This window comes from Anguilla anguilla, chromosome 6, assembly GCF_013347855.1.
Source record: "Anguilla anguilla isolate fAngAng1 chromosome 6, fAngAng1.pri, whole genome shotgun sequence".
Classification (NCBI taxonomy): Eukaryota; Metazoa; Chordata; class Actinopteri; order Anguilliformes; family Anguillidae; genus Anguilla; species Anguilla anguilla.
In genome coordinates this window covers 7,272,284-7,295,771 of record NC_049206.1, presented here as the reverse complement: position 1 = coordinate 7,295,771, position 23,488 = coordinate 7,272,284, and the positions used below count along the sequence as shown (strand labels likewise).

The 23,488-nt window shown below is 49.9% G+C and overlaps 1 protein-coding gene across 5 annotated transcripts in view; it reads right to left on the bottom strand.

Moving 5' to 3' along the window:
• The window catches only part of astn1 (astrotactin 1), a 323,396-nt gene that overhangs the window by 26,523 nt on the left and 273,385 nt on the right, over positions 1–23,488 (bottom strand). For all 5 annotated transcript variants that reach the window (XM_035422531.1, XM_035422532.1, XM_035422533.1 and 2 more), the window contains 3 exons: positions 15,384–15,652; positions 14,045–14,178; positions 10,350–10,501 (listed from right to left, as the gene is read on the bottom strand). In XM_035422531.1, coding sequence (XP_035278422.1) covers positions 10,350–10,501; positions 14,045–14,178; positions 15,384–15,652 — 555 coding nt within the window. The remainder of the gene's footprint in view (positions 1–10,349; positions 10,502–14,044; positions 14,179–15,383; positions 15,653–23,488) is intronic.

The window sequence follows — 23,488 nt, the reverse complement described above, 5'->3', positions numbered from 1 at the left end:
AGGACGACCTTGGCTTGCTGGATGACAGTAGTTTGATGTCCTGGTGCATTTCAGCCATTCCCCCCCCCCCCCTCAAGGCCCCCATCCTGCTTCTGCATCTCAACATATGTCCAGTCCTCCACCGCTCGAGACGCAGGTGTGAATGCGCGGATAATGTCAGATCATAATCACGCAGGGCGACGGCACAAGATAATTAACAATCCGGAGACGGTAATTGCTTTCCAGACAGCCGATGTGGGCTGCAATTCCTTCGCTGTGGAAGTGCAACATTATTGAGATACAGAAATACAAAGACAGAAAGAGAGAGAGAGAGAGAGAGAGAGAGAGAGACAAAGAAAGAAAAAAGAAAGAATTAAATATAAAGAACCACTCTTCTGCCATATAGTACCTGCTGCTCAAAGGCTTTTCTTTGATGTCCCTTTTGCCTGAGCACACTGAGAAGCTCTTTTGTTCATAAACAGGTAAACATTTCAACGTGAAAATTCCCAAATTCATCACGGGGGCCCCTCTCTGGCCAGAAGAGCTGGGAATATTACCAGTTTTATGAAAGCAGCGAGCCGCTAGGTATCAACGCGATTCTGGCAGCCCTGCAAAGACTCAACAAATAACATCTGGCTTTCATTGTCTGGGTTCTGATACGAACAAAAGGCGAGAGATGGACGACACCGGTTTTGCGGTGCATCGGTTCTTGGCACTTCCTGGGTAAAAATGATTAACAGGCCTGAACACCCACATGGAAAGCATTATCTGCTTTCACAGAGGAAATAAAACTCTGATTGTAGCCGCGCTGAAGAGGAGGATGCGCATCGGGACACCTTTGCTCGGGCGGTCCGAAGAAGAACACTTCAGTCTTCAGCTCGTTGCCCGGTGAAAACCGCCCGAATGCCTCCGGGCCATCTATGTCGTCACATAGCTAACAGAGTCAGTACAACGTTACCTTCAATAACATATCACCGTTGCTTCCCTTGACCAGAGATCTTTTGACCAGCTTAAGCTGTAAAATTGACCAATCCGATCAGGTCTCGTTCGCAGAAGCTTTTGGCCAGCTTAAGCTCTAAAATTGACCAATCCTAGCAGGCCTCATTCACAGAAGCTTGAGACCTATCATCCCAGGCTCTTCCCTGATTTGAGTGCTTTTTCTCCCACAAATTGTCTATAAAAATTATTTTTCAATCCAAAGAGGAACGACGGAAGGAATTCCAGTGTGGATGCCCACTTAACTTTCTAACTGTGGAGAAAGCAAACCACAGCCGATTTCATGCAGAGAAATTAAAAACTGCGTAACTTTCCTGCACAATTGTATCCGCACATCGGAAATGGCTCATATTACCTTTCTCTTGAGTTGAAGAGGCTTCGAGAGCTTATTGCATTACTGATATTTATTCCTATTCCTATGTTCCTACTTCAAGAGTTACCACCAGAACTGCAAAATAAAATAAAAAAATAATAAAAAAAACACTAATTATGCCATATATAGCAAGGTCCATGTGACAGGATCCACCTTAAAAACCTCACGGGATAAAGTTATAACCAGTTCAAATGGGATTCAGACGTACAGAATGGCCCTGCTCATCCACAATCTTCACATTGTTCTCACATTTTTCAACACTCACTGACACTATCTAGTGCAAATGCGGTTCTTTCATTTTAGATTTCCGAAGACAGCACACATGAAATGTCACTGTAATGTTTTTTATCGGCGATCAAAAGAGCCTTTAACTGCTTGAAAGTAAAAACAACAACGGTGATACCACAATGATGATCCACAGAGATCAGAAGAACCCAGGAGATGTTATAAATGGTGGATTTACTTCTTTTTTTTAAAGACACAGAAGAGTGACAGCTTTAGTGTGCTTCTCAGAAATGAAATACAAATCCCTTTCCAGTTCTGATCCGCTTTTTCTTACCATCTGCCAGAGCTTTGAGCTGCTGCTTGCTATATTTGTCGGATACAGATCCCAACTGAATGGTCTTGGGATAGACATACTTGAGTCTAGTACAAGAAATCGATTACTTTATCACTGAAGTCATCTTAATGCACAGTAAAATGCCCAGTGTTAGTTCAGCTCTTAACAGATAACATTTGGTCCCACTGGAATGTAGCTACAGAGCCTGTGGTGTGGGATAAGAGTTCTGCGGAATGTGTTTGTTGCTAGCTAGCTAGCTGCTGCAATGGCGGGAGAGAAGCCCAGATACAGCGAAGCAAAAACGACAAGCTCGCTTAAGAACTAGAGTTAACCTTGGAATTACACTTCCTCAGTGGCGTCAGCTGAAGTTCGCCAAGGGGATGAAACGCGATGCGGAGTTGGCTTGTTTTCTGTTGGACCTGTAAGTAATGTTACCTCTAACTATCCAGCTGGATACATTCGGTAGCTAGGTGTCTGAAGTCGGGTGCTCAGGGTTAGTGGGCGGAGTAGAAAACTGTGTAGGAGACTTCATTGATTGTAAACACACGGCCACAGCAAGACTAACAAATGTTGCATAGTATGCCGTTAAAAATACATCTCTTAAACGCTATACACAAACTGTCCTCTCACATCCATATGCATATTGAAAGGAATGTTAAGAGAGAAAGACACAGGAAAAAGAAAATGATTCATTGAAACAGTTGCACCACAGAAAGTTACTGTTCATTGCACATGTAAATCTAATCATTCATAGACCATATAGATGATTCAAATAGGGCCGTACTGAAGGAATAAGAAGCGATATATCATAAAGGTGTATATTTCCCCTGAAGTCCAACACGGAGAAAAGCCGGTCATTCTGATGTAGCCGCACTCCTACGCAAAACGGCAGAATACAAACGCATGAATATTCAGGCGCTCGTAACAATGAGTGTGACCATATGTTTACGCATCCTGCGACAAAAGAACACAGAGGCTAATTTGCTCCGCACCTGCCTAACGGCACGCTCCATATGAGCGTTTCAGAGAGCAGCAGCAGGCCCTGTGGCCTGGTGAAACTCATTACACAGAGCGGTACGGGCCAGTCTGACAGCTGTGCGTGAGTGTGTGTGTGTGTGTGTGTGTGTGTGTGTGGATGTGTGCGTGGAAATGTGCATGCGTGCGTGTGTGTGCGTGCGTGGATGTGTGCGCGCGTGCATGCGTGTGTGTGTGCGTGTGTGTGTGTGTGTGAGAGGGTGTGTGAGTAGGTGGGTGCATGCGTGCGTGTGTGTGGATGTGTGCGCGCGTGCATGCGTGTGTGTGAGCGTGTGTGCATGTGTGTGTGAGAGCGTACGTGTGTGTATGTCCGTGTGTTACAGTATATTGCAGGTGTTTTGTATGTGACACACTGAATTATGGCTACAGATCCCACCAGTCCCAGCCCTTCGGTTCCAGCCCTCCACCGCAGCCCCTTTTCCAAAAAATCGTTCTCTCTTGGCTCCGCCACTTCTTCTTGCTCATCTTCTTTCCCACCTGGTGCGGGAACTCCTCGGAATCAACTTAGTAACGTAAACATTTATCTGGGAAGTCCTGTCTATTGTTCCTGTGACTGAAATTTACCAGATAACAGACGCAAATAACAGCGTACACACAGATGACTTAGAACTTCAAAACTTGCCCCCATTATTAGTTGCCTAGACACCGTCAATGCTATGAGAAGCTTAAAGCCACTCTTTCAAGAACTGAATCATATAAAATGGAGGAAAACTGCTGATAATAATACTAAATGTGTCTGTGGATGTGCGTGTGTGTGAAGACACAGCCTTCATTAAGTTAAAGCTAACAGAACAGAGAGAAAGTAACAGAGACAGAGGAATATCTTGTTAGGGATTTGAAAAGGCATTAGAACAAAGTCTTGTTCCGGCTGTCAGCATTGTTTTAATCATCCATAACTGTCAGTGGAAAACATTCAGGGCTTACACAATGTATTTCACCACCAAAATGTCTTTTTTTATATTTTTTTTGAGTTTTCTTAAAAGGACAGTTTGACCTGAGACAATGCTGTAAACACTTAGGAAACACTTAGAATGGCCTCAGTTCCATATAAGTGCGGGATTAAAGTGATTCATAAAATTTTAATTTGTGGTCTAAGGTGGAGTGGATCTATCATTTCCCAAATTGATATGAACCTGTATCCTTAATGTATAATGTTTGAATATTAACACATTTTTTAGAATCTTTTTTGAATATCAACATATCTCTAGAGCTGTTCAGATGTAAACAAAGCGGCAGCTTAGCCATTTAAGGCGAAGCAAACTTTGTCGCGTAATTTTATAAGTTCAAGAAGCCCTTGCAGGCAATAAAACTAATCGTTATTACATGGCTTCTGGGAGTTATGAGGACTGGACTAAGCCATTCAAATCCAACAGCACACATGCCCAGAAACAACAGGTCTGGATCCAGCCGGGCACCGCCGTTAATGTCACAGACGCCTCCTGGGATCACTACCGCCAGGCTCTCCCCCTTTATTGGACAGTGGCGGAAATGGCATTTTCACACCAGGCACGCAATCACCGAGATGCTAAAAAATTATTTTTGTATCAGTCTGTTCGCCGGTCAAATCAGGATTCGCGTGATATCGGAAAGATTTTGAGCCTGCCGACGGGGGGTGGCGGGGGGGGAGGGGGTGGGGAGGGGGTGGAGAAGGGGGGGGGGGGGGGGGGGGGAGTCTCAGAAAACAGACAGCGTTTGATAGAGACTTCATCTTGTGCCTGTAGCCACCGCCAATGCTGTCAAAGCCAGTTATCGGTGAGCTGATTCTCTGCAGAACATCAATGGTTTATGATTTTTGCCTCATCATTTCCCTCCGTTGTGCGTGTGCCTGCTTATGATGCAGTACTCAAGCACACTTAGCTGCACCTCATTCCCACTGGCACAGTCAGGACACGACCAATCGTTTTGCCAAAATGGGTGCCATGCAGTCAAAACCTTATCACAAACTTGATGTTTGTCCAATATATTTTATTACCCTGCTTCACTTCAAATTCGAACGTGACCATTTAGCACTTCGCTGAAAATGTTCTCAAATGAAAATATCGCTTTCATTTAAGCTCTGAACGTTTTTATCGTCAAAGGTGTTTTTATGTGCACAAAATTGATTATAAATGATGATTCTAATTTTGCATTCTTTTCAGCGTAAAATTTTTGTTCATTTTAGTCTTTAAAGTGTTTTTGGTGACGTTTTTTTAATTTGTGACCGTTCCTGATAATCTTGCTGTATTTATCTAGTGCATAACCGTGTTTTTATAGACACATTTATCATGTGCCTTCCTACAGTGAGTCTGCGGTTTAAGAGGCTGTTTTCCCCACATAAAGGGCTGCCTCCATTCACAGATGTGCAAGCTGCTCTCCAGGTCAAACAGCTCACATGAGCTGCGCTCGACGGACAGGAAATCCAACAAAGAAAACGACTGGACCGGGCAATGTCCTCGAAGCCAGGTCCTCCTAGGTTGCCCGGAGTGGGCCAGAAGAACTTCATTCTTCACTGGAGAAGTTTATAAGGCTGCAAAGTATGTCGTAACTCTTGTCTGCCCCAAAAAACATCTCCCCTCTTGGCTTCTCATGACTGTCTGTTATGACGGAAGGGGAGGGGGGTGTGAGACAGGGCTGGGGGTGTTTGCCCAAGTGGGGCGATTTCGCTGTCTGTGCCCACGGCGTGATGTTTTTTTTTTTTTCGGGAATCCACGAGAGGCTCTTTTGGCCCTGGTTCCAGCATCTGGAGTGGGCCCCTGCCACTCCCCATCCCACCACACCACACCCCTCCCCCCACCCCCCCCCCTCGCTCACACACGATGAGGTCATCCTGCTAAAGAATTCCACTAGGGTCAAGCCCAAGCCCTAGGGTAGACCCGTTTGTCGTTCGGAAGCGCCGGTCGAGGAGGAAGGAAGCGCAGTGGCACCCTGGGTCCCGGGCCACATGGCGTGAGTAATCTGTTTACGGATTGGGCGTCGCGTCCCACTGACCCGCGAATAAACCCCGTCGTTATTGGGCGATCAAAGCGCTGACATCACCTGGGCCGGGGCGGCTGTTTGTTTTCACGGCGCGTCTGGTCCTGGCGGGATGACTGAAAACAGACTTCCGATTCGGTCGGCTTCAACATCTGGGGCAGGGGTATGATGTCAAGTTGTGTGCCTGAATCCCATTATGTGCAAGATTAACACATAAGCAATCTCTGTCAGGGGGGGGGCTAAACTCTGATCATCAGCCATACATTACATGTGTACATACAATCCAGGGTTTAAGGGAAGCATATCAAGTCTATTTTACTTACATTCGCCCACTTGTAATGCCATCTAACTGTACACACTTTAAAGTCCACTGAAGTGAATGAAACATTTCCATTGAAAAATGCAATTGTATTGGATATTCCCGGACTGCCAAAGGTAGTACCTGATTAAAGAAAAAAAAAAGAAAGAAAAAAAATGTAATCATGAAAAATAAACTGAAAAACGCTGGAAAAAATGACATGAGGCATGCAACGAACTTCACAATAGCAAAAAATAAAATTAAAATTAATACATAAATAATCGGTTGTGAATTATTTGGCATGGACAGAGAGCTACGCCTAACAACACACAAATAAATAACATAAAATAAAACTAAATAAACTGAAATCCTTGTGACAGTTATATTTTCATGACTGTAGAGAAGCGGGGGTGTTTTTTTATTTGTTATTTTTTTCACACAGCTCCAAACAGTACGCGGATTTCGCTCAGGGCTGTCTGCTAAACGCTGAAAAGGAGCCGTTGTCGAGCGGCTTTCAGATCCCGGCCTTGTGGAGATGAAGGGCTTATATGTCCATAGCGGAAAAAACACTGGCTTCCAGTAACGCTCGAGCCCCTTTCGCAATCCATCGCATTCTCAACCCGTCCCGTGTTTGGACCGGACGCAGCGTTATGTTCCTTTCCCTCGTATCCAGCCACAACACATCCGGAGGCCAAGTTGGACAACCGCGGCGAACGCATGCGAGAGGGGGGGGGGGGCGTAAACGGGCGTTTCAGAGAAACGAAGATGGACAGATGGACTGAGAGGCGAGAGAGTACCCAGAACAGACAGCGGGAAAAAACGGAGGAGGTCGGCGCAGATCGAACGGTTGGCGGGGGCTGCGTACAGCGGCGCGTCCAATGTGACTGTCCCATCCATCATCCCCTCTCTGAAAAACCGCTACCAAAAAGGGCCTGAAAGGGCTTGTCACTGGATGATACCCTATAGGTACTGTACATATAATTGTACCTCCAAATCGGTACCGTAAATGAAATTGTATTCCCCTATAGGCACAGTACCTAACATTGTGTCATCCTATAGGAACGGTACATAAAATTGTACCTCTAGCCAACAATACATAATTCATTAGTACCTTTTTTTTTTTGCTTGTAAAGGTACATATTAAGTACCCAAATACAACATTATCGCACTTTCACATCGCCTGCGTTTTTTTCGGAAATTTGTTCCGTAAAGAACAACAACAACGTCTCTCCGCCGTGTCTTTCTGTTTCTGACAGCGTGGCGAGTCGTTGATGGGAGAAGCGAGACTTCCAGCCCCGGGTTTCCAGATGGGGGGGGGGGGTCGAGCGAAATCAAACGCACACGGCGATATCCTGCCTCATTAACGCTGGATATGAGAGAAAGCCTGTCGGCGTGAACTACAGAGACTCCGCGGTGGTGAAGGGTACAGAGCGTCCTGCCCGTGGCATTTCTGAGGAGGCCCACCACCCCCCACCCCCCACCCCCCACCCCCCACCCAGAGAGAACGGTGGGAAAGAAAACAAATCGGACGAGTTCTTACATGAACCGGGAAGTTCGGTCAGGATTACGGGCCTCTGACTCGGCGGCCGGGTGGTGGTACAGTACCTCGACCAGGGAGAGCCACGCTATCAGGCCTCCTGGTTGGAATTCTCCCTGCTTTGAAGGGAAGGGCAGGGCAACCATGTCAAAGAGAAGCAGCCCACAAAGCCCCTTCTCTCATCTCCGGGTCACATTTAACACATGAAACGTCTGATTCCGCCGGACGGCCAACTGAATGCCTAAATCAGTACCACGTCTCCCCGGGGCCCTTACAGACTGTCTTTGCCCTGGTTCTTAAGGTGGTCTCAGATCTTAAGGCCTGGACCCAGCACCCCCCATGTCACATAGCAACAGGCCAAATCATTGGCACTTTACACCAAGCAAACAAAGGCCTTCCCTTAATCACCAGCCCTGGTCTTGTTGATAGAGGTAGAATGTCCATGGGTCAGAAAGCAAGTCTTGCCATGTTTTTTTTCCTACCCGTGAACTCAGCCGGCTGACTTCACTAATTAGCTCCTCCTATTGGCTGACACATCGCTCCAATTAGCAAATCCAAGTGATTGGAACAAAATGCTGGGAAGGACATTTATGTACTTTCTGAACCTGGATTTTCCACCTCTGCTTGTTGGGTCAGAAAAGCTAAATCCAGGTCCTGGAGCACCTCGGTCCAGAAGGACCCTCTGAACTCAAGATTCCCAGAGGACCCTAGTCACCTGACCCACAGAGCGGCCACCCCACCAATAGGCAGCCTGCGAGGAGGCATTTTCTGGAATGCAGTAGGGCAAGGGTCTACATATGTCGGGCTATGTAAAACGCAGAGCCACACTGCGACGCACAGCCCAGCGCCAGCTGTGTCTGCCCTCATTGGTTTCATAAGCCAGGGGTCCTGACCAAGCTCCAGAAAGTAGCGGTGGAGACACTGCCCTCTGGTGGTAGCTTAGTCTCGGTGCACCGTAATGGCATACCAAGAGATTTACAAGAACATACAACATGGGGAAGAATACATACTTGAAAAAGAATATATACTTGAAAAATACTGAAATGGCAGTAGGTAGAGGTTGAAGGCCTTAACACTCACTTGGAGCATCATTACACAACTGCATTAAACTCATGCCACTTAATGCTGTACTACACACAGTTGAAGGCGCGTTCGATGTTGAAGCCTTGTCATTCACTGCAACACTTCACACACACGCACACACTGAAATCACCAGATCCAATTTATAATTACCTTTACAAATACAGAACTTTTATAAATGTAACCACTAAGAGGAAGCTACAAGACTATAGTTTATGTGTATATAACATAACAAGTATTTCTACAGTGCTTATTGGCTGGATATTTATCACCCCCTCAAAACACATAAAGCACATAAAATCGATGTATATGATGTTGCAAAGGTACAGTGACTGGAAACAACACAGATGGTGTTTCACAAGATGCCATAAAATAAAAAAGCAAACTGTTAAGTGCTTCACCATTGAAGAGAGATGATCTGGAAAAGTCTCAAACAAACAGAAGCTCATTCTCACTACTCTTCCACCCCGTCATGTGGTTACGCATCAAACTCTGACAGCAACCGAACAGCACAGCGTAACTGGGATAGCCATGCTGTGTTTTAGCTGGCCCTGTACGCAACTGCATGCTCCAACATGGAGACTAGGGGGCGCCACCAGTCACCATTCTTCACCTTCAGGAGGGCTCTTCCCCGCAGTACAGAGCCTTGTAACTTAATTTGTCGTCTCCCGCGACAGAACACGTTAACATACAGTAAGTTACAATGCACTGGGCTGGACGATTCGCACCCGGACCCTGAGCGAGAGGAGCCAACTCCCCCAGGGCGTACCTGCTTCACGTCCCCAGTGAGACTGGTGCGTGTTTACCTAGCTAAACCCAGATCTATTACCGTGCTCAGTGGTGCTCACCGTTCTTCTGGGGCGGACCGAGGGCGCCAGCTTTTGGACCCGCTCGAGCTCGAAACTCCGTTCGTCCGCTTCACGCGCGTTTCGATTTCATCTCGGACGCGGATTTAAAGAAAACCCTCGTCTCGTGCGTAGCCGCGCGGGCCCGGTTTGAAAAAGCCGCCGGAACGACACGCGCACCGCGCTCGGCAAACAACCGCTCCCGAAAAGTGAACTTGAGTTCCTCGGCGTTTTTTTTAAACTTGTTTTTCATTTGATGATGAATGCAGTATGGCCGGGTGCTGGTGCGCAAACTGTGAAAAACTATATGTGCGTATCGACTGGAGGGCAGCGTACACACGGCGAATTCACAGCACATATTCTATTCATTTTCTGCATCAATCAGTATACCGTTTGTACGGCATGGAAAAAAAAAAATGTGTAAAGTGGAAAGAGAACTCTGATGTATGGGTAGGGACATATCCAATATGATTTTAATATACCTTGTAGAGAGTAACCCGTGCAGTGATTGATGCTAGCAATCACTGCTGCAAAGGTGCATTCATTTTTTAATTATTTTTCAAATTACAGTCAATTTCCTCTTTAAAAAGTGGACTTAACACTTTTTTTCCTTCAGGGACCTGTTTTGAAATGATTGGGGTTGGGGTGGGGGGGGGGGGTGGCGGTGGTACATGAACTGCGGAAATTAACCTTACCTGTCTCCACCTTGGAGTGGTCCGTCCTCTCCGTGACCTTCTCCTGACTGATGAGGTAATCGACGATCCGCACCCCTATTGGTGGCTCCGTGTGGTTCCATTCCATGATGACCAATGAGCTGCTGGGCTCGTAGGTGTGCGAGAGCTTCAGGCTGGAGACAGACAGAGAAGGGGGGGGGGACGGGGGGGGACGTGTTGCTTCACCACCTGGTTCTACCAAATTCAAAGATTGCCAAAAAAAAAAACACGGCTAAAACCAGCAACTGTTTAGTAGCCACTGTTTGCTTCGCGGGACGAGACACTTATCTCACAAACAGAAGGCTGGGAGAGTGATGAGAGAAATTGTGACAGGAACACGGAGAAACAAATCCAAACACCGCTCAGGACTCGTCGTGAGAAGAAAAAAAAAAAAAGGACTGTTTGAGAACGTGTCAGTGTGGCGACAGGAGGCAGATGACATCACGCGGCAGATTTAGCAGATGTCTGCAAGGTGTTTAAGACCGATATGACTTTGAGCGGGGCTTCCTTTCATGACAGGCTGGCACACGCGTCGGTCGGCGATGTAAATTACCTTACGTGGCTCTGGGGTTGACGTTATGAAGTAACATGCTAAGCTACATTGCTTCTTACACATGAGTAATGTCTGAGAGATGTCAAAGGAAAGTATAGCCCTACAAGGTGCTGCAGTCGGTGCTTACATGCAGAAGCATACGTCACATGTCGACAGTAGTTGATTTAAATCTTTCTCCGCTCTTCTCTTACAGGTCAAGCTCCAAAGTTTCATAGGCGTCCTACTGTGAAAAGTGTATTGATTTTTCAACATATTTTTTTTTTCTTAATATCTAAACCGTTTATTAAAAACTCATAAAACTTGGAAGGTTTGTAGAGTGCTTTGGCAGTTGCTCAATGGAGCCGACTGAGGTTGATGACGGTGGTGTTATTTTTGAGATTTGAAACGATTAACCTTTTATGAGATATGCAGCATACAAGGCCTCTTGAAACTTGTCACATACGTCTGTCCGTCTGTCTCCTCATACCAAACTTTTTTTTGTTTGTTCACCCTTCTTCAGTGTATACTTAGGGGGTCTGTCAGAGGAGCATGTATGTAAGTATGTATCTGATGTGAAAGATGAGAAAATCTGCAGAACCCTTGGCATATATACATACATACTGCACAATAAATTTGCACATCACAAATGTGTGACAATACATTAAGAAGTGTGACTAGTAAATGCCAAGTGCCAGTACTAATTGTGGCCACAAGGCAGCCAGACAATGGATGGCAATGCCAAAAAGAGGGAGAGTTATGACGCTAGCATTGGCCAGGGAGCAGGGGTTGGCGACAATGCTAGTATTGGCCAGGGAGTGAGGGTTAGCGATGATGCTAGCACTGGCCAGGGAGGGAGGGTTAGCGATGATGCTAGCACTGGCCAGGGAGTGAGGGTTTAGCAATAATGCTAGCATTGACCAAGGAGCGAGTGTTTAGCGATAATGCTAGTATTAGCATTAAACCAATTACCAGAGTGCATTTGCAGCTAATATAAGGACTCGGCTGAGCTCAGCACAACCTCACAGCGCCGTACCCACCTCCAGGAAGTGTCATAACACAGTTTTGCATGTCTGCCATAACGAATTGTGCCACAATTCATTTTTTTTCCCCCCCCAATACATTTTCGATACGGATCTGTAAAAAAAGGATTCCAACGCGAAAATAAGCAGCAGGGAAAGCAGGAGAAATAAGGGAAAAGAAGTGGGTTGTTTTTGCAGGTATTATGACGTTAGTGCTCATTTCACACAATACCTACTGAGCCTGGGAAAAATAATATAAATACCTCAAGAACATAGTATTGTATTATAGGGAGAGGCACTTACGGTTGAGTTAGGAGTGCTGCCCTTCAAATGCTTTGGATACTTTTTTTAATGGATTTTCTTTAGGTTATATACATTTTCTTATAAATCTGAGAGAACAATTACATGCTATTGGTAAGTATGCGGATAAAAACGTACATTATATTACAATTATTTGGCAGACGCTTTTATCCGAATTGACGTATGGTAAGCGCACAGCGAAGGTCATCGAAACAAATATAAAAAAAAAACACAGGTCAGGTAAAGAGCAAACCTCAGAAAGCAGCAGCTATTCATAGCCAGGGACAAAAAAACGTCTCATTAGAGCAGACATTGTGCAGTCAGGCTGTAAGGCCAGGTTTCTCGTAAACAAGCGGAGAGGCACAGACGGAAAAGCGTCCGGCTTCAGCGCGGTCACAGAGTCGGGATAACAAACGAACTCGCCGAGACCGTTCTGCAAAGCGAGAGATCGCTTTTTTCTGTCGCGTCTCTCTGAAGAAACGCCGTCGCCTCGGCGGGAGCAGCAGGAGGCGCGCGCTTCACAAAACACGACGGCCTTCTCGTCGGCTCGGTCGGTGTCAAGGGAGCGCACACAAAAGCAAAGCTTTTTCTGTTTTTTTTTTTTGAGAATGATTACAAAAACAATACGTGTTATGACAGCGAAAATACGAGATAGGAAAGCGGTGTCTGGTGGTTTTTGTATGCGCAGAATTAAGTTGTTCCGAACTACAAAAGAAAAAGGCTGAAAAATGAACAGAGGTCGGTGATTTGGGCACAAAAGCACACACGGAAGGCCTAGCTGAAGGACGATGGCAACATTTCAGGCAGTTGTTCGTAGAACAAACTGGAAGCAGGTTTACTGCTTCTTTGGTAATGCAAAATCTGGCTTTAGCTAATTCTGTTCTTTTGCCATGCGCACAAAATATTATTTTATTTAAGCATACTAGTATTTTATTCCATATATAATTACAGAAGAACTGGTTCACAGCTACATATGTGTGTAGGAAACAAAAGAGGTGGCAGCTGCTACACACCTCTTCCTGACTTTAAAATACAATGCACAGGTCAGCATCAACGGTAATCAATAAAGCATCATAACATCAACTTATGACCTGGAAAGGCTCATTACATGTAAACACAGTTTCCAATCACACTTTATCGAGAACGCTCCTCGATCGAGTCTTGAGGTGTTTGCCTCCGCGATCTTGAAATTGAAGCGAGCGATCAGTAATGCATTAAATGCACCTCTGGCGGCAGACTTCAAAGATCGCCCGTTCGCATGAGGATGAATGATAGCAGAATTTTCGAAGGCTGCTGTAACATTGATCGCCCATTCCCCCCCCACCCCCCCCCTCCCCCCCACCCCCCCATGTTGAAAAATTGCATACAGGTGAGCGAAGGGCCACGACCACGACTGTGACAGGACTGATCAGCGGCATCGCGCAGACTCTCACATAAACATCGCGTCTTCACGGAGACTTTTCCGGAACAGGAAACAGCGGCGGTAACTGACTGTACAGGCACCCCCCGCCTGTGTTTCCTCAACACGACAATTGAATCAAGAAACGGGAGGGAAATCAAGCGCTCGCAACGCAGCGTTTCTGTCGTCTTCCAGTTTCATTACTTCTGCGAGCGGGCGCCCTGCGGTAGCGGTCTGCTGCGAGGACTGGTGATTCGCTGTCAGGCCTGAACGGTTGCAATTGTGTAACCTTTATCAGAATTAGGACAGGTTTACTGAACGAGCCTTGTTTTGTTCTCGGACGCGCGACTTTGCCGGATGTGGCCGGACGCGTCTGCCCGCGCGTGCGTGGGCGTGAGCGTGTGTTGGCGGTAACGGCGGTACCTACACGGGCTGGGGGAGGGGGGCGCACGTGGGCAGCCCGTCGGACCCGAAGGCGCTGGAGTCGCAGCGGCACCAGTCGTCGATGACGTCGCCCTTCCCCGAGCACCACAGCATGCTCTTCAGGGCTTCCTGCAGCGCCTGCAGGCACAGGAAGTGAGGTCACGGACACACCCCCCTCCCCCCCCCCTCGCGGGCGGGCAAGGGAACGTGGGAGGCGGGCAGAGGAGCGGGCGCTGCCAGGCCTCGCACGGGCGGTCCAGCTGGCATCGCTGTACGCGCCGCAGCGCCAGCTAATCATTAACTTTGAATCTGCGCAGCGACTGGTGGCGAAGGCGTCGCAGAACGATTCCGAACTCATCTGTCTCTTCAAATGAGCAGCTCGGGCCAAAACTGCAGCCAATACACAAGAGTGGCGTTGCTACTTTTGCTATCGTTTTCTTTCACAGGATATAGAATATTTTAGAATATGTATCATATCTCTGAAAAAAAAAATTGAAATGAAATGTGCAAAACTAATAAAGGACGGTGGTTTACTTGTCTGTTCCCACTATCTGCAGATTTATCTCCTCAGCTTCCCTCTCCCTGTTTACTCTGTGGCTGGACACAGCTGGTGGCCCCTGGATAAACCTTATTCCATTACTGAGACTCAGGAGCTGAATCCCTGCTCCGGCCTGGACAGATATTTGCCTGTGAGCATTCAACCCAGCTGAGCCGCTTTCCTTCCCTGCGCTCTCTCTCTCTCTCTCTCGCTGCGGGACAAGTGTTCTGGCACATTCTGGAACACGGACATAAAAAATAGACCTGTGTGACCGAGCACCTTCTGCTTTCTACTTAAGATCCCACCCTACGGTCGTGGGGATGTTATTCTGTGTGTGTGTGTGTGTGTACATACATGAGTGTGTGTGCGGGTACGTGTGCGCGTGTGCCTGTATGTGTGTGAGAATGTCTATGGGTGTGTGTGCGTGTGTGTGTGTGCGTGAAAGTGAGTGTGTGTGCACGTGTGTGTGTGTGTGTCTGTGCGTGTGCCTGTATGTGTGTGAGAATGTCTATGGGTGTGTGTGCGTGTGTGTGTGTGCGTGAAAGTGAGTGTGTGTGCATGAGTGTGTGTGTGTGTGCGTGCACATGTGTGTGTGCCTGTATGTGTGTGAGAATGAGTGAGTGTGTGTGTGTGTGTGCGTGTGCATGCACTTGCGTACGTGTGTGTGCGTGTGTGTGCGTGTGTGTGCGTGTGAGTGTGTGTGTGTGTATATGAGTGTGTGTGTGTGTGCGTACGTGTGTATATGAGTGTGAGTGTGTGTGTGTGCGTGGTGGCAGTGGGGCAGCGGCTCCGCCCGGCCCCTCACCTGGTACGTCTCGTTGTTGGACACCAGCTCGTAGAGCGGCGCGGCCTTGGTGATCTGCAGCAGGACGGGCTCGGCCGGGCGCGCGGGCCCGGGGCTCATGTGGCACAGGTGGCAGGCGGAGGGGCACCGGCCCTGGCTGCCGCACTCCATCCGCACGCCCGCCGCCATGCGCTTGGCGCCCGAGTCCAGCAGGCTGGCCACGTAGGCGGGGTACGTCAGCGTCCGCGGCTCCTTGTCCCGCTCCTCGGACTCGTCCGACGGCGAGTTTCCTGTGGGGAGGGGAGGGGGAGAGGAGGGCGGGGGGGGCAGGGGGAGCACACACCAGGGTGACCGTGAGGGAGGTTGCAAGGTCTGATAAAAAAAAAAACCGCACTTAAAACCCGCGCGGGGTTTCGAGCCGAGATTACATCTGTAAACCCGCCGACCGCTCGGCAGAAAACAGCAGCGGCTAGCTGAAAAATCTCTCTCGAGCTCACACAAGGACAAACTCAGGTCTTCACCTTCGGCGATGGCCCTCTCACCGCAAGGAGGCGGGCGGCCGTTATCCGGCACCGAGCGCAGGGGGGCTCCGGTCGACCGTCCTGTTAGCATCGCGGCCCGCCGACTCATCATCCGCCCGGCGGTCCCTGTGCCTTTATCCGAACGCTAATGTCTAACTAATAGCGCTACAGATGTAAATGGCTAGGCTGCTCTTATTATGTTTTCAGAGAGCAATTAGCGCGGTGTTCAGCCGTGCGTTTATTTAAACACACAGTCGCAGAACGCCGGCTAAATGGATATAAATGGAACACTCAAGGTGAAAGAGAAAAACTTCAAATGCCGCAGTTTGACAGCAGCCCCTCGGGGGAAAACGCTCGAGTTTCTCTCTCATGTTCTCTTAGCCCAGCAAACAAAAGATGCTTTTCAAGCGTGCTTCTGCTGCACTGTTAGCAAGGCCCTGTGAAAACACAAACACATACACACACACACTCGCTCACACACACATCCACACACACTCACTCGCTCACACACACACACACGCACACTCACTCGCTCACACACACATCCACACACACTCACTCGCTCACACACACATCCACACACACTCACTCGCTCACACACACATCCACACACACTCACTCGCTCACACACACACACACGCACACGCACGCAGGGATGCACGCACACACACACATTCACACACACACACTCAATCGGTCACACACATTAAGTCTCACATAACAAACACACACACATTCAATCTCACACACACACACACACACATTCAATCACACACAAATTCTTCAAAGGTTCCGGAAGTAGATTTAAATGCAAAAAGCCCATAAAGCTCCACAGCTTTGGCCATTTTGCTCAGAAAAAGGTGGTGTGTGTGTGTGTGGGGGGGGGGGGGGGGGGGTGAAGAAAAAGCGTTTAGATTACCATTAGTGTGTACTGCTGAGTCGCCTGCATCCACAGGCAATTTAAAAGCTGGAGGCGGGCAGTCAGGGAATTCCCAGCACCGCAGGCTGCTCTAATGAAATAAGACACGCTTTTATGGGCCCTCAGGGGCCCGCAGACATAAAGCAGCTCCGCCCGCCCAGCCCCAGGCCCTGCTCACAGACGGCTGTGAGGGGAGAGGAGGCGCGGCTTTCTCTGTGACGAATGACAAAGCGCAACGTGACCGGGGCGGGGTGGGGCGGGGCGGGGCTGGATGGGCGGGGCCGGGGGGGCGCGGTTCTGCTCAGCGTCCGGTTCCGCTCGTTCGGCGGATCCCGCGTCCGCGTCGGCCCGAGAAACGAAAACGATGCGGGCCGGCCTCGTCGTGCGCGTGACGGGTTCGAGCGCGTTGGGAGAAAACCGTCACACCTGTCCCATCGCATCACGAGAAACCTGTTCTTTTCACAAGTTCGGTTGTATGTCAAGATATCTGTATTATAACAAATTCCTGTGTAACTAACATGTAAAAAAAAAAAGCAGATTCAGACAAAAAGCAACTCCTTTTTGAGATATATAGGACCCCAAGAGGTTAATGTGTTCGTCAGAGCATCCTCTGTGTAAATTCTGTGTAAAGTTTGCCGTCCCATAATTCAGGATACAGCTGGATGGCAGCAGCGACGGCACTGACACACAGTTCCACCTTAAACCACGGGAGTCGGGCTAAATGAGAGCGTCAGGTGCGGCGCTGGCGACCGCCAGCTCGCTGCTGCCCCCTGTGGGCCCGTGTCTGTCAGGGGGCAGGACGGATCGAGGCTTGAGCGATGAGCCGGCGGTAATTATGGGATGTAAACGGGCGCCGAACAGCTGGCCTGACACGCCGCCAGTGCCGCCGACGCCTCCGCTGGGCGCCGGCCAGGAAGAGGGCGGGTATTTCTGGAGCGCCACGGGCCCCTGTTACCTGCACACGGGCGCGAGGGTACTTTAGGACGGGAGAACCTAGTAAGCCTGTCAAAAAATAAAAATTAAAATAAAATAAAATCCTCATAAGACTTTCTAACTGAATCAGTAAACCCCCCCCAGGCTATGATGCCCGGCAAATATTTACAGAATCAATCTCATTATTTATATGTATGGACAATTTATTCATCCACATTAAAAGCCATGTTTCAGATCTGCAGCAGTGCCCTTAAGTGGATGTGATGACGCAGGACAGCTTGTTTGGACATTTTGAAAGAAGCAGACCTTCGGCGCAGATATGGTTCAGAACACTGCAAGCAGGCTTTGAACAGAAAGAAGAAATACACCCTGGAATGCTTTTAAAGGCAATGCTGAGGCTCCCTGCCTGGAAGGCTGCTCTCGTGTCTTAATTCTACAGGCTGAAATACACCAGCATGTGGACAAAGGTAAGGCCAGTCACCTCTTCGGATGTTATTTCGCTATCACGTTGAGCATCCAGGTTTATGAACGCACAAGCTTTCAGCCAGACACAGCTCTGACCTTGCAGCTCCGGTGCCCTACTAGGCCAGATTGTGGCAAGGGTGGGGGGGTGTGGGGGGGGGGGGGGGTAAAGCCATTGGTTTAGTTTCAGCTCCTCCATTCTGTGAGAAATAGGCCTCATCATCGTGTCTGTTTGCTACCGTGGACAAATGAAAATCACCAACACTGTGTGAGCAAACATCCACTGGCCCACTTGAGTGTTCATTTAAAATACCTTTGACCTATGGGCTCAATAAAGAGTTAAAACAAAAAATTGCTTGCCTCTGTACATGGCCTTTTTGTGCGTGCGCACACACACACTCAACACACACACACACACACACACACTCCCTTAAAACGAATCACTAATGGTCTTTGAGTTGTCCTCGTAGCTCCGAATCATGACGGTCATAAAGCAAATCTCAGGAATAACAAGATAATGCTGCAAGATAATGCTACATTATTTACAAGGATCAGGAAAAATAGCCTATCAAATTACCTTCTCTTTGTACAGTGTGCTCACAGGACAAAGCACTCTAACTCCGGGCTTAGCACCAGCAATTTTCAAGAAAAACAAAAAGGAAGGTACATTTCTGTCACTTTGTCCATTACCAAAAGTTACTGACTTGAGGGTTGCCAGGTCTGCCTCAAGAAGCTCTGAACAGATAGCATGTATTAGAAATCCCCCGCTTGTGCCATGCTTCAGCGCCCAGCAGCAGCAGTACCCTCTTACAACCACTAGATGGCACCGAGGCACTTCCCTCCCCCCCCGAACCGAAGCTTGTGGCCGAACGGACGTTCGTGCCAGGAATCTGCTCGGAGAAATCACTTCTGCAGTCAGCAGATTGACCGTTAGAACACTCAACGGCCTTCTAAACTGGAAAATCACAACGTGTCTTCCAAAGAGATCGATCACCATGGCGATTACTTATAACGTATCGGCGATGGGCGCAAGTTCGGGTGCGGACTGTCAAGCGTTTCCCCATGAAATTATGCCTTGGTAATTATGCAAAGAAACAAAAATACAGATGTGAACACGTCCAGTGAATGCATTTCCTCCTGGTAAACGCTTTCATACTGAATGTGTTCGAGCCCAGCTTACGCACAGTAGATACACTGTAACGTGGTAAACAAACGGCAGGATGTCGTGTGACGTGTTCGCCGGGAGCCCGTTTCGGCGGTACTTTCCGGGCGCTAGCGGAACGGTCGGTGACACCCCTTTTGTCCCGGGACGCGGCGAAGGCCACGTCTTTCAGCTCGGCTGTCGGCCCGGCGACGTTTACCCCGTGCGCGGCGTTCCGGGAAGGGGAGCCGTCTCTCCTCCTGGTCCGTACCGCCGGGGGCGAGAGGAAGGAGAGGGGGGGGGGGGCATTATTTAAAGCATGTAGATAGGCTGACACCGGGCGTAATAAGAGAGGGCGAGGCGTTTATTCGGTGGGGGCCCGTCCCGCGCTACGGCGCCCCACAGGCCAGCGGCGCGGCCCGATCTTCCTGCGTTTGATTTATCCGGGAGCGGTGGGGGCCCCGGCTGGCGGCAGGCTTAACTGACAGCTCTTTCTGCCTCTCTAATGGAAGACCGGGCCCCGGCTCTCCTTCAGGACAGGAGAGAGGGGCCCGCTTATTTACCGCTGATTGGGGCCCGGCCGCGGACCGCAGCAGGAGTGACACCTTGTTTACAGGTGACAATGGGGATGAGCGTGTGTGTGTGTGCGTGTGTGTGTTTGCTTGTGGAGGTGTGTGTGTGTGAGAGTGTAGGTGTGTGTGTGTGTTTGCGTGTGGAGGTGTGTGTATGTGTGTGCGTGCCTGTGCAAGTGACTGTTTGTGTGTATGTGTGTGTTTGCATGTGTAGGTGTGTGTGTGTGTGTGCAGCTGACTGTGTGTATGTGTCTAGGTTTGTGTGTTTGCATGTGTGTGTGCAGTTGTCTGTGTGTGTGTGTGCGTGTGCAGGTGTCTCTGTGTGTAGGTGTGTGTGTTTGCATGTGTAGGTGTCTGTGCAGGTGTCTGTGTGTAAGTGCGTGTGTTTGCATGTGTAGGTGTGTGTGTGGGTGTGTGTGTGTGTGTGGGTATGTGTGGGTGTGTGTGTGTGCGTGTGTGTGCGTGTGTGTGTGCAGTTGTCTGTGTGTGTGTGTGTGTGTGCATGTGTCTCTGTGTGTAGGTGCATGTGTTTGCATGTGTAGGTGTGTGTGTGTGCGTGCAGTTGTCTGTGTGTGTGTGCGTGTGTAGGTGTGTGTGCTTGCATGTGTATGTGTGTGTGTGTGTGTGTCTGTGTGTATGTGCTTGTGTGGGTGTGTGTGCAGGTGTCTGTGTGTGTGTGTGTGTGCGTGCAGTTGTCTGTGTGTGTGTGTGTGTGTGTGGGTGTGTGTGTGTGCGTGTGTGTGTGTGTGTGTGTGTGTGTGTGTGTGTGCAGGTGTCTGTGTGTGTAGGAGCGTGTGTTTGCATGTGTGTGTGTGTGTGTGTGTGTGTGTGTGCGCGCAGTTGTCTGTGTGTGTGTGGGTGTCTCTGTGTGTAGGTGTGTGTGTGTGTGTGTGGGTGTGTGTCTGTGTGGATATCAGACAGCAGCGTGCGACAGCAGCACAGGTTCTCGCCTGACCTGCGCGGCACTGTGCTGAATCTCCAGATGGCCGTACCGCGGGCTGCAGCTTTGAACAAGCTGTTTGAGCTGAGAAGCGCACGCAGCAAACTGCAGCTGCGTAACCGGGTTAGGGGCCGTCTGCAGGGCACTGGGGGCTCTGACGGGTCCTGAGCACGCGTAACGGACAGGATAACGCAGCGCTGGACACCGGGAGAGAGCGCCGGAGAGCAAGAGAAATTTCAACCGCCAAGCCGGAGGTGCCTGAAGGTCCTTCAATAACACGGACTGACCCCACCTCCTCCCCTCGAACGGGATAATGGCTGCGTTCATTAACCTAATAAAAGAAACCTCGTCAACACTTTTGTCATTTAAATTTGTAGCAGGATCCCATAAAATTTATATTACACTAGCAGTGAACCCGTTAATGACCCGCGGTGTGTGTGGGTGAGGGGTAATTTATGGGAGGAGATGGGGGTTGAGAAGCGCCGCTCTGCGGGGGGGATGGGGACGGGGGGGGGGCGGGTGGGACTTTGGGCAGCGGAACACGGCCGCGGCTCCGGTGCGTTCAGGTGTTCATTAACACCGGCTGACTCGCCGTAATAAATGCATCCCACCAGCCTCGGCTCTGCGAGAGCAGAATTCCGAGCCCCATAGCAACAGCGCTCTAATCAGGATGTTTGCACTTCTGTATGGGTATCCAGGGGAGCCGCAGGGGGTGGGCGGGATGCGGGGGTGGGGGGGGGTTACGCAGCCATGTCTCTCTCTCTCGCATGCACGCAAGCTCGCAGTCCTCGCGCGCGTCTGTCTCCGCGCCGAACGTCGCCAACGGCGGTTTCGCCGCTCTGCACCACAAAGCCGGAGCCGCTAACCGCCGCCGCGCATCGGAACGCAGTCCGGCCCTCGGGGCTGTGGGCGGGGGCCCCCAATTAACTCCGCCTCCTGCCGCGGCTCATCCAATCCCAGGCCTGACAGGCGCCGCTTGCAGAAGCTGTATAAAGCTCAGGCGGGGGCGGTGCCCGCAGGCAGCTGATCCGGGGGGCGGGGGGGGGGGGTAAGGTGGTCGTTTGGAGCAGAGAGTTGGGCCGTACGTTAGCAACATACAGCCGGCGTCTGACCTCACCACAAAAGCCTCCGGAATGAAGCTGTGAGGCTCGCGTCACCGTGTGTTTGGGATACCCAGCCGCCCCCAACGCGCTCATGCGGATATTCCCGCCCCCCACCCCCCCCCCCCTTTTCTTTCCCGCCGAATCCCGCTCACGTGTCGGCTCGACGGCAGGGCGGCGGCCGGCCCGGTGATGTCACGGAAAGGCCGTATGTGTGTCACAAAATCATTTCCATGCGATTACCGTTTGATCTGGGGGGAGAGAAAAAAAGAAGGAATCGCAAAGAGCTTCTAAGAAGCACTGGCATCAACAGAGCCGGTGGGTGAGGGGCGGGGGGTGGGGGGGTAAGGGGAGGATGGAGGGGGGGGGGGGGCGCTGAGGCGAGGGTATAATCCTTCCGTGGAAACGAGCGGAAAATAGATCTGCGCAGCGCCTGGACCGGCGACGTGTGCGGAGGACTGGGGCCGCCCGCAGAGGAAGCCAGATTAATGGTGAGGCGGGAACACGCCGGGGGCCCGTCGACCCTGACCTCCAGGAATGAGTAATAGGGGCCAAACGGCGACTCCGCGGCCCCGGCGCCGTCCGGCGGAAGGTGAGGCCGCCCCGAGTCAGCAAGCCGGGCGCCCCGCCGCGACACATCCTCCATCTCAAACCGCCAATCCCGCCGCACATTCCTCTCCTGTTCCCTGCTCCTGGCTCTCCTGTTCCCCGCTCCTCCTCTCCCATTTCCAGCTCCTCCTCTCCTTCACTGACATCAGCTGATCCTTTCCCGTGTTTTCCAGGCTCGCCCTGATCCCCCGTACATCCGTACATTTACTGTACATCCGAGCCCAAGTTTCAAACTGATGCAAACGGACGTGCAGGCTCAATACACAACGGACCCCACAGTGACCCGAGAGGCACGTCAGGCAGGGAGGAGCAGGGGGAGGGGCACTCAAAAGCGGGCAATTAGAGAATAAATACCCCCCCCCCACCACCTTCCCTTTTTTGTATGAGGCCCTAGTCTCCAGTGCAGCTGAGGCTATCTGTAGTAATCGGATTTCAGAAGGGGGTGGAGGGGTGGGGGGGGGGAGAAATCAATGGGAAGGAAATATCAGTAATTAAGATGATAAAATGCATCCCCTTAATTACCATCTGACATCTGAGCAGCTCATTAAGCTGGGCGGGAGTTAAAAAGGCAATTAATATCTATCAGCGCAAACTGATAGGACACGAAATTAACTGTCAACGCTCCAGCAGCGAGCCCCAGCACACCCATCCGGCAGGGGGCCAGGAGAAACTGACCAATCACGGCTCGTGGGCGGGTCTTGCAAATGCTATAAGCTCCAGGTCACTGTAACGAGTCATTTATTTGAAATTCAACTATCTTTGCTGGGTGCAGGAGACCATGTAAACTGCTTTTTTCTAAAATTCTGAACTGAAATAGCCTTCTGAGCTCTGGATATGGGCTCTAGAACCATTTTGGCATATATGATCCTACACAGCATACAGTATCTGGTTGGCTATGAATCAGAAATGGTAGGAATGGTCAGTTGAAC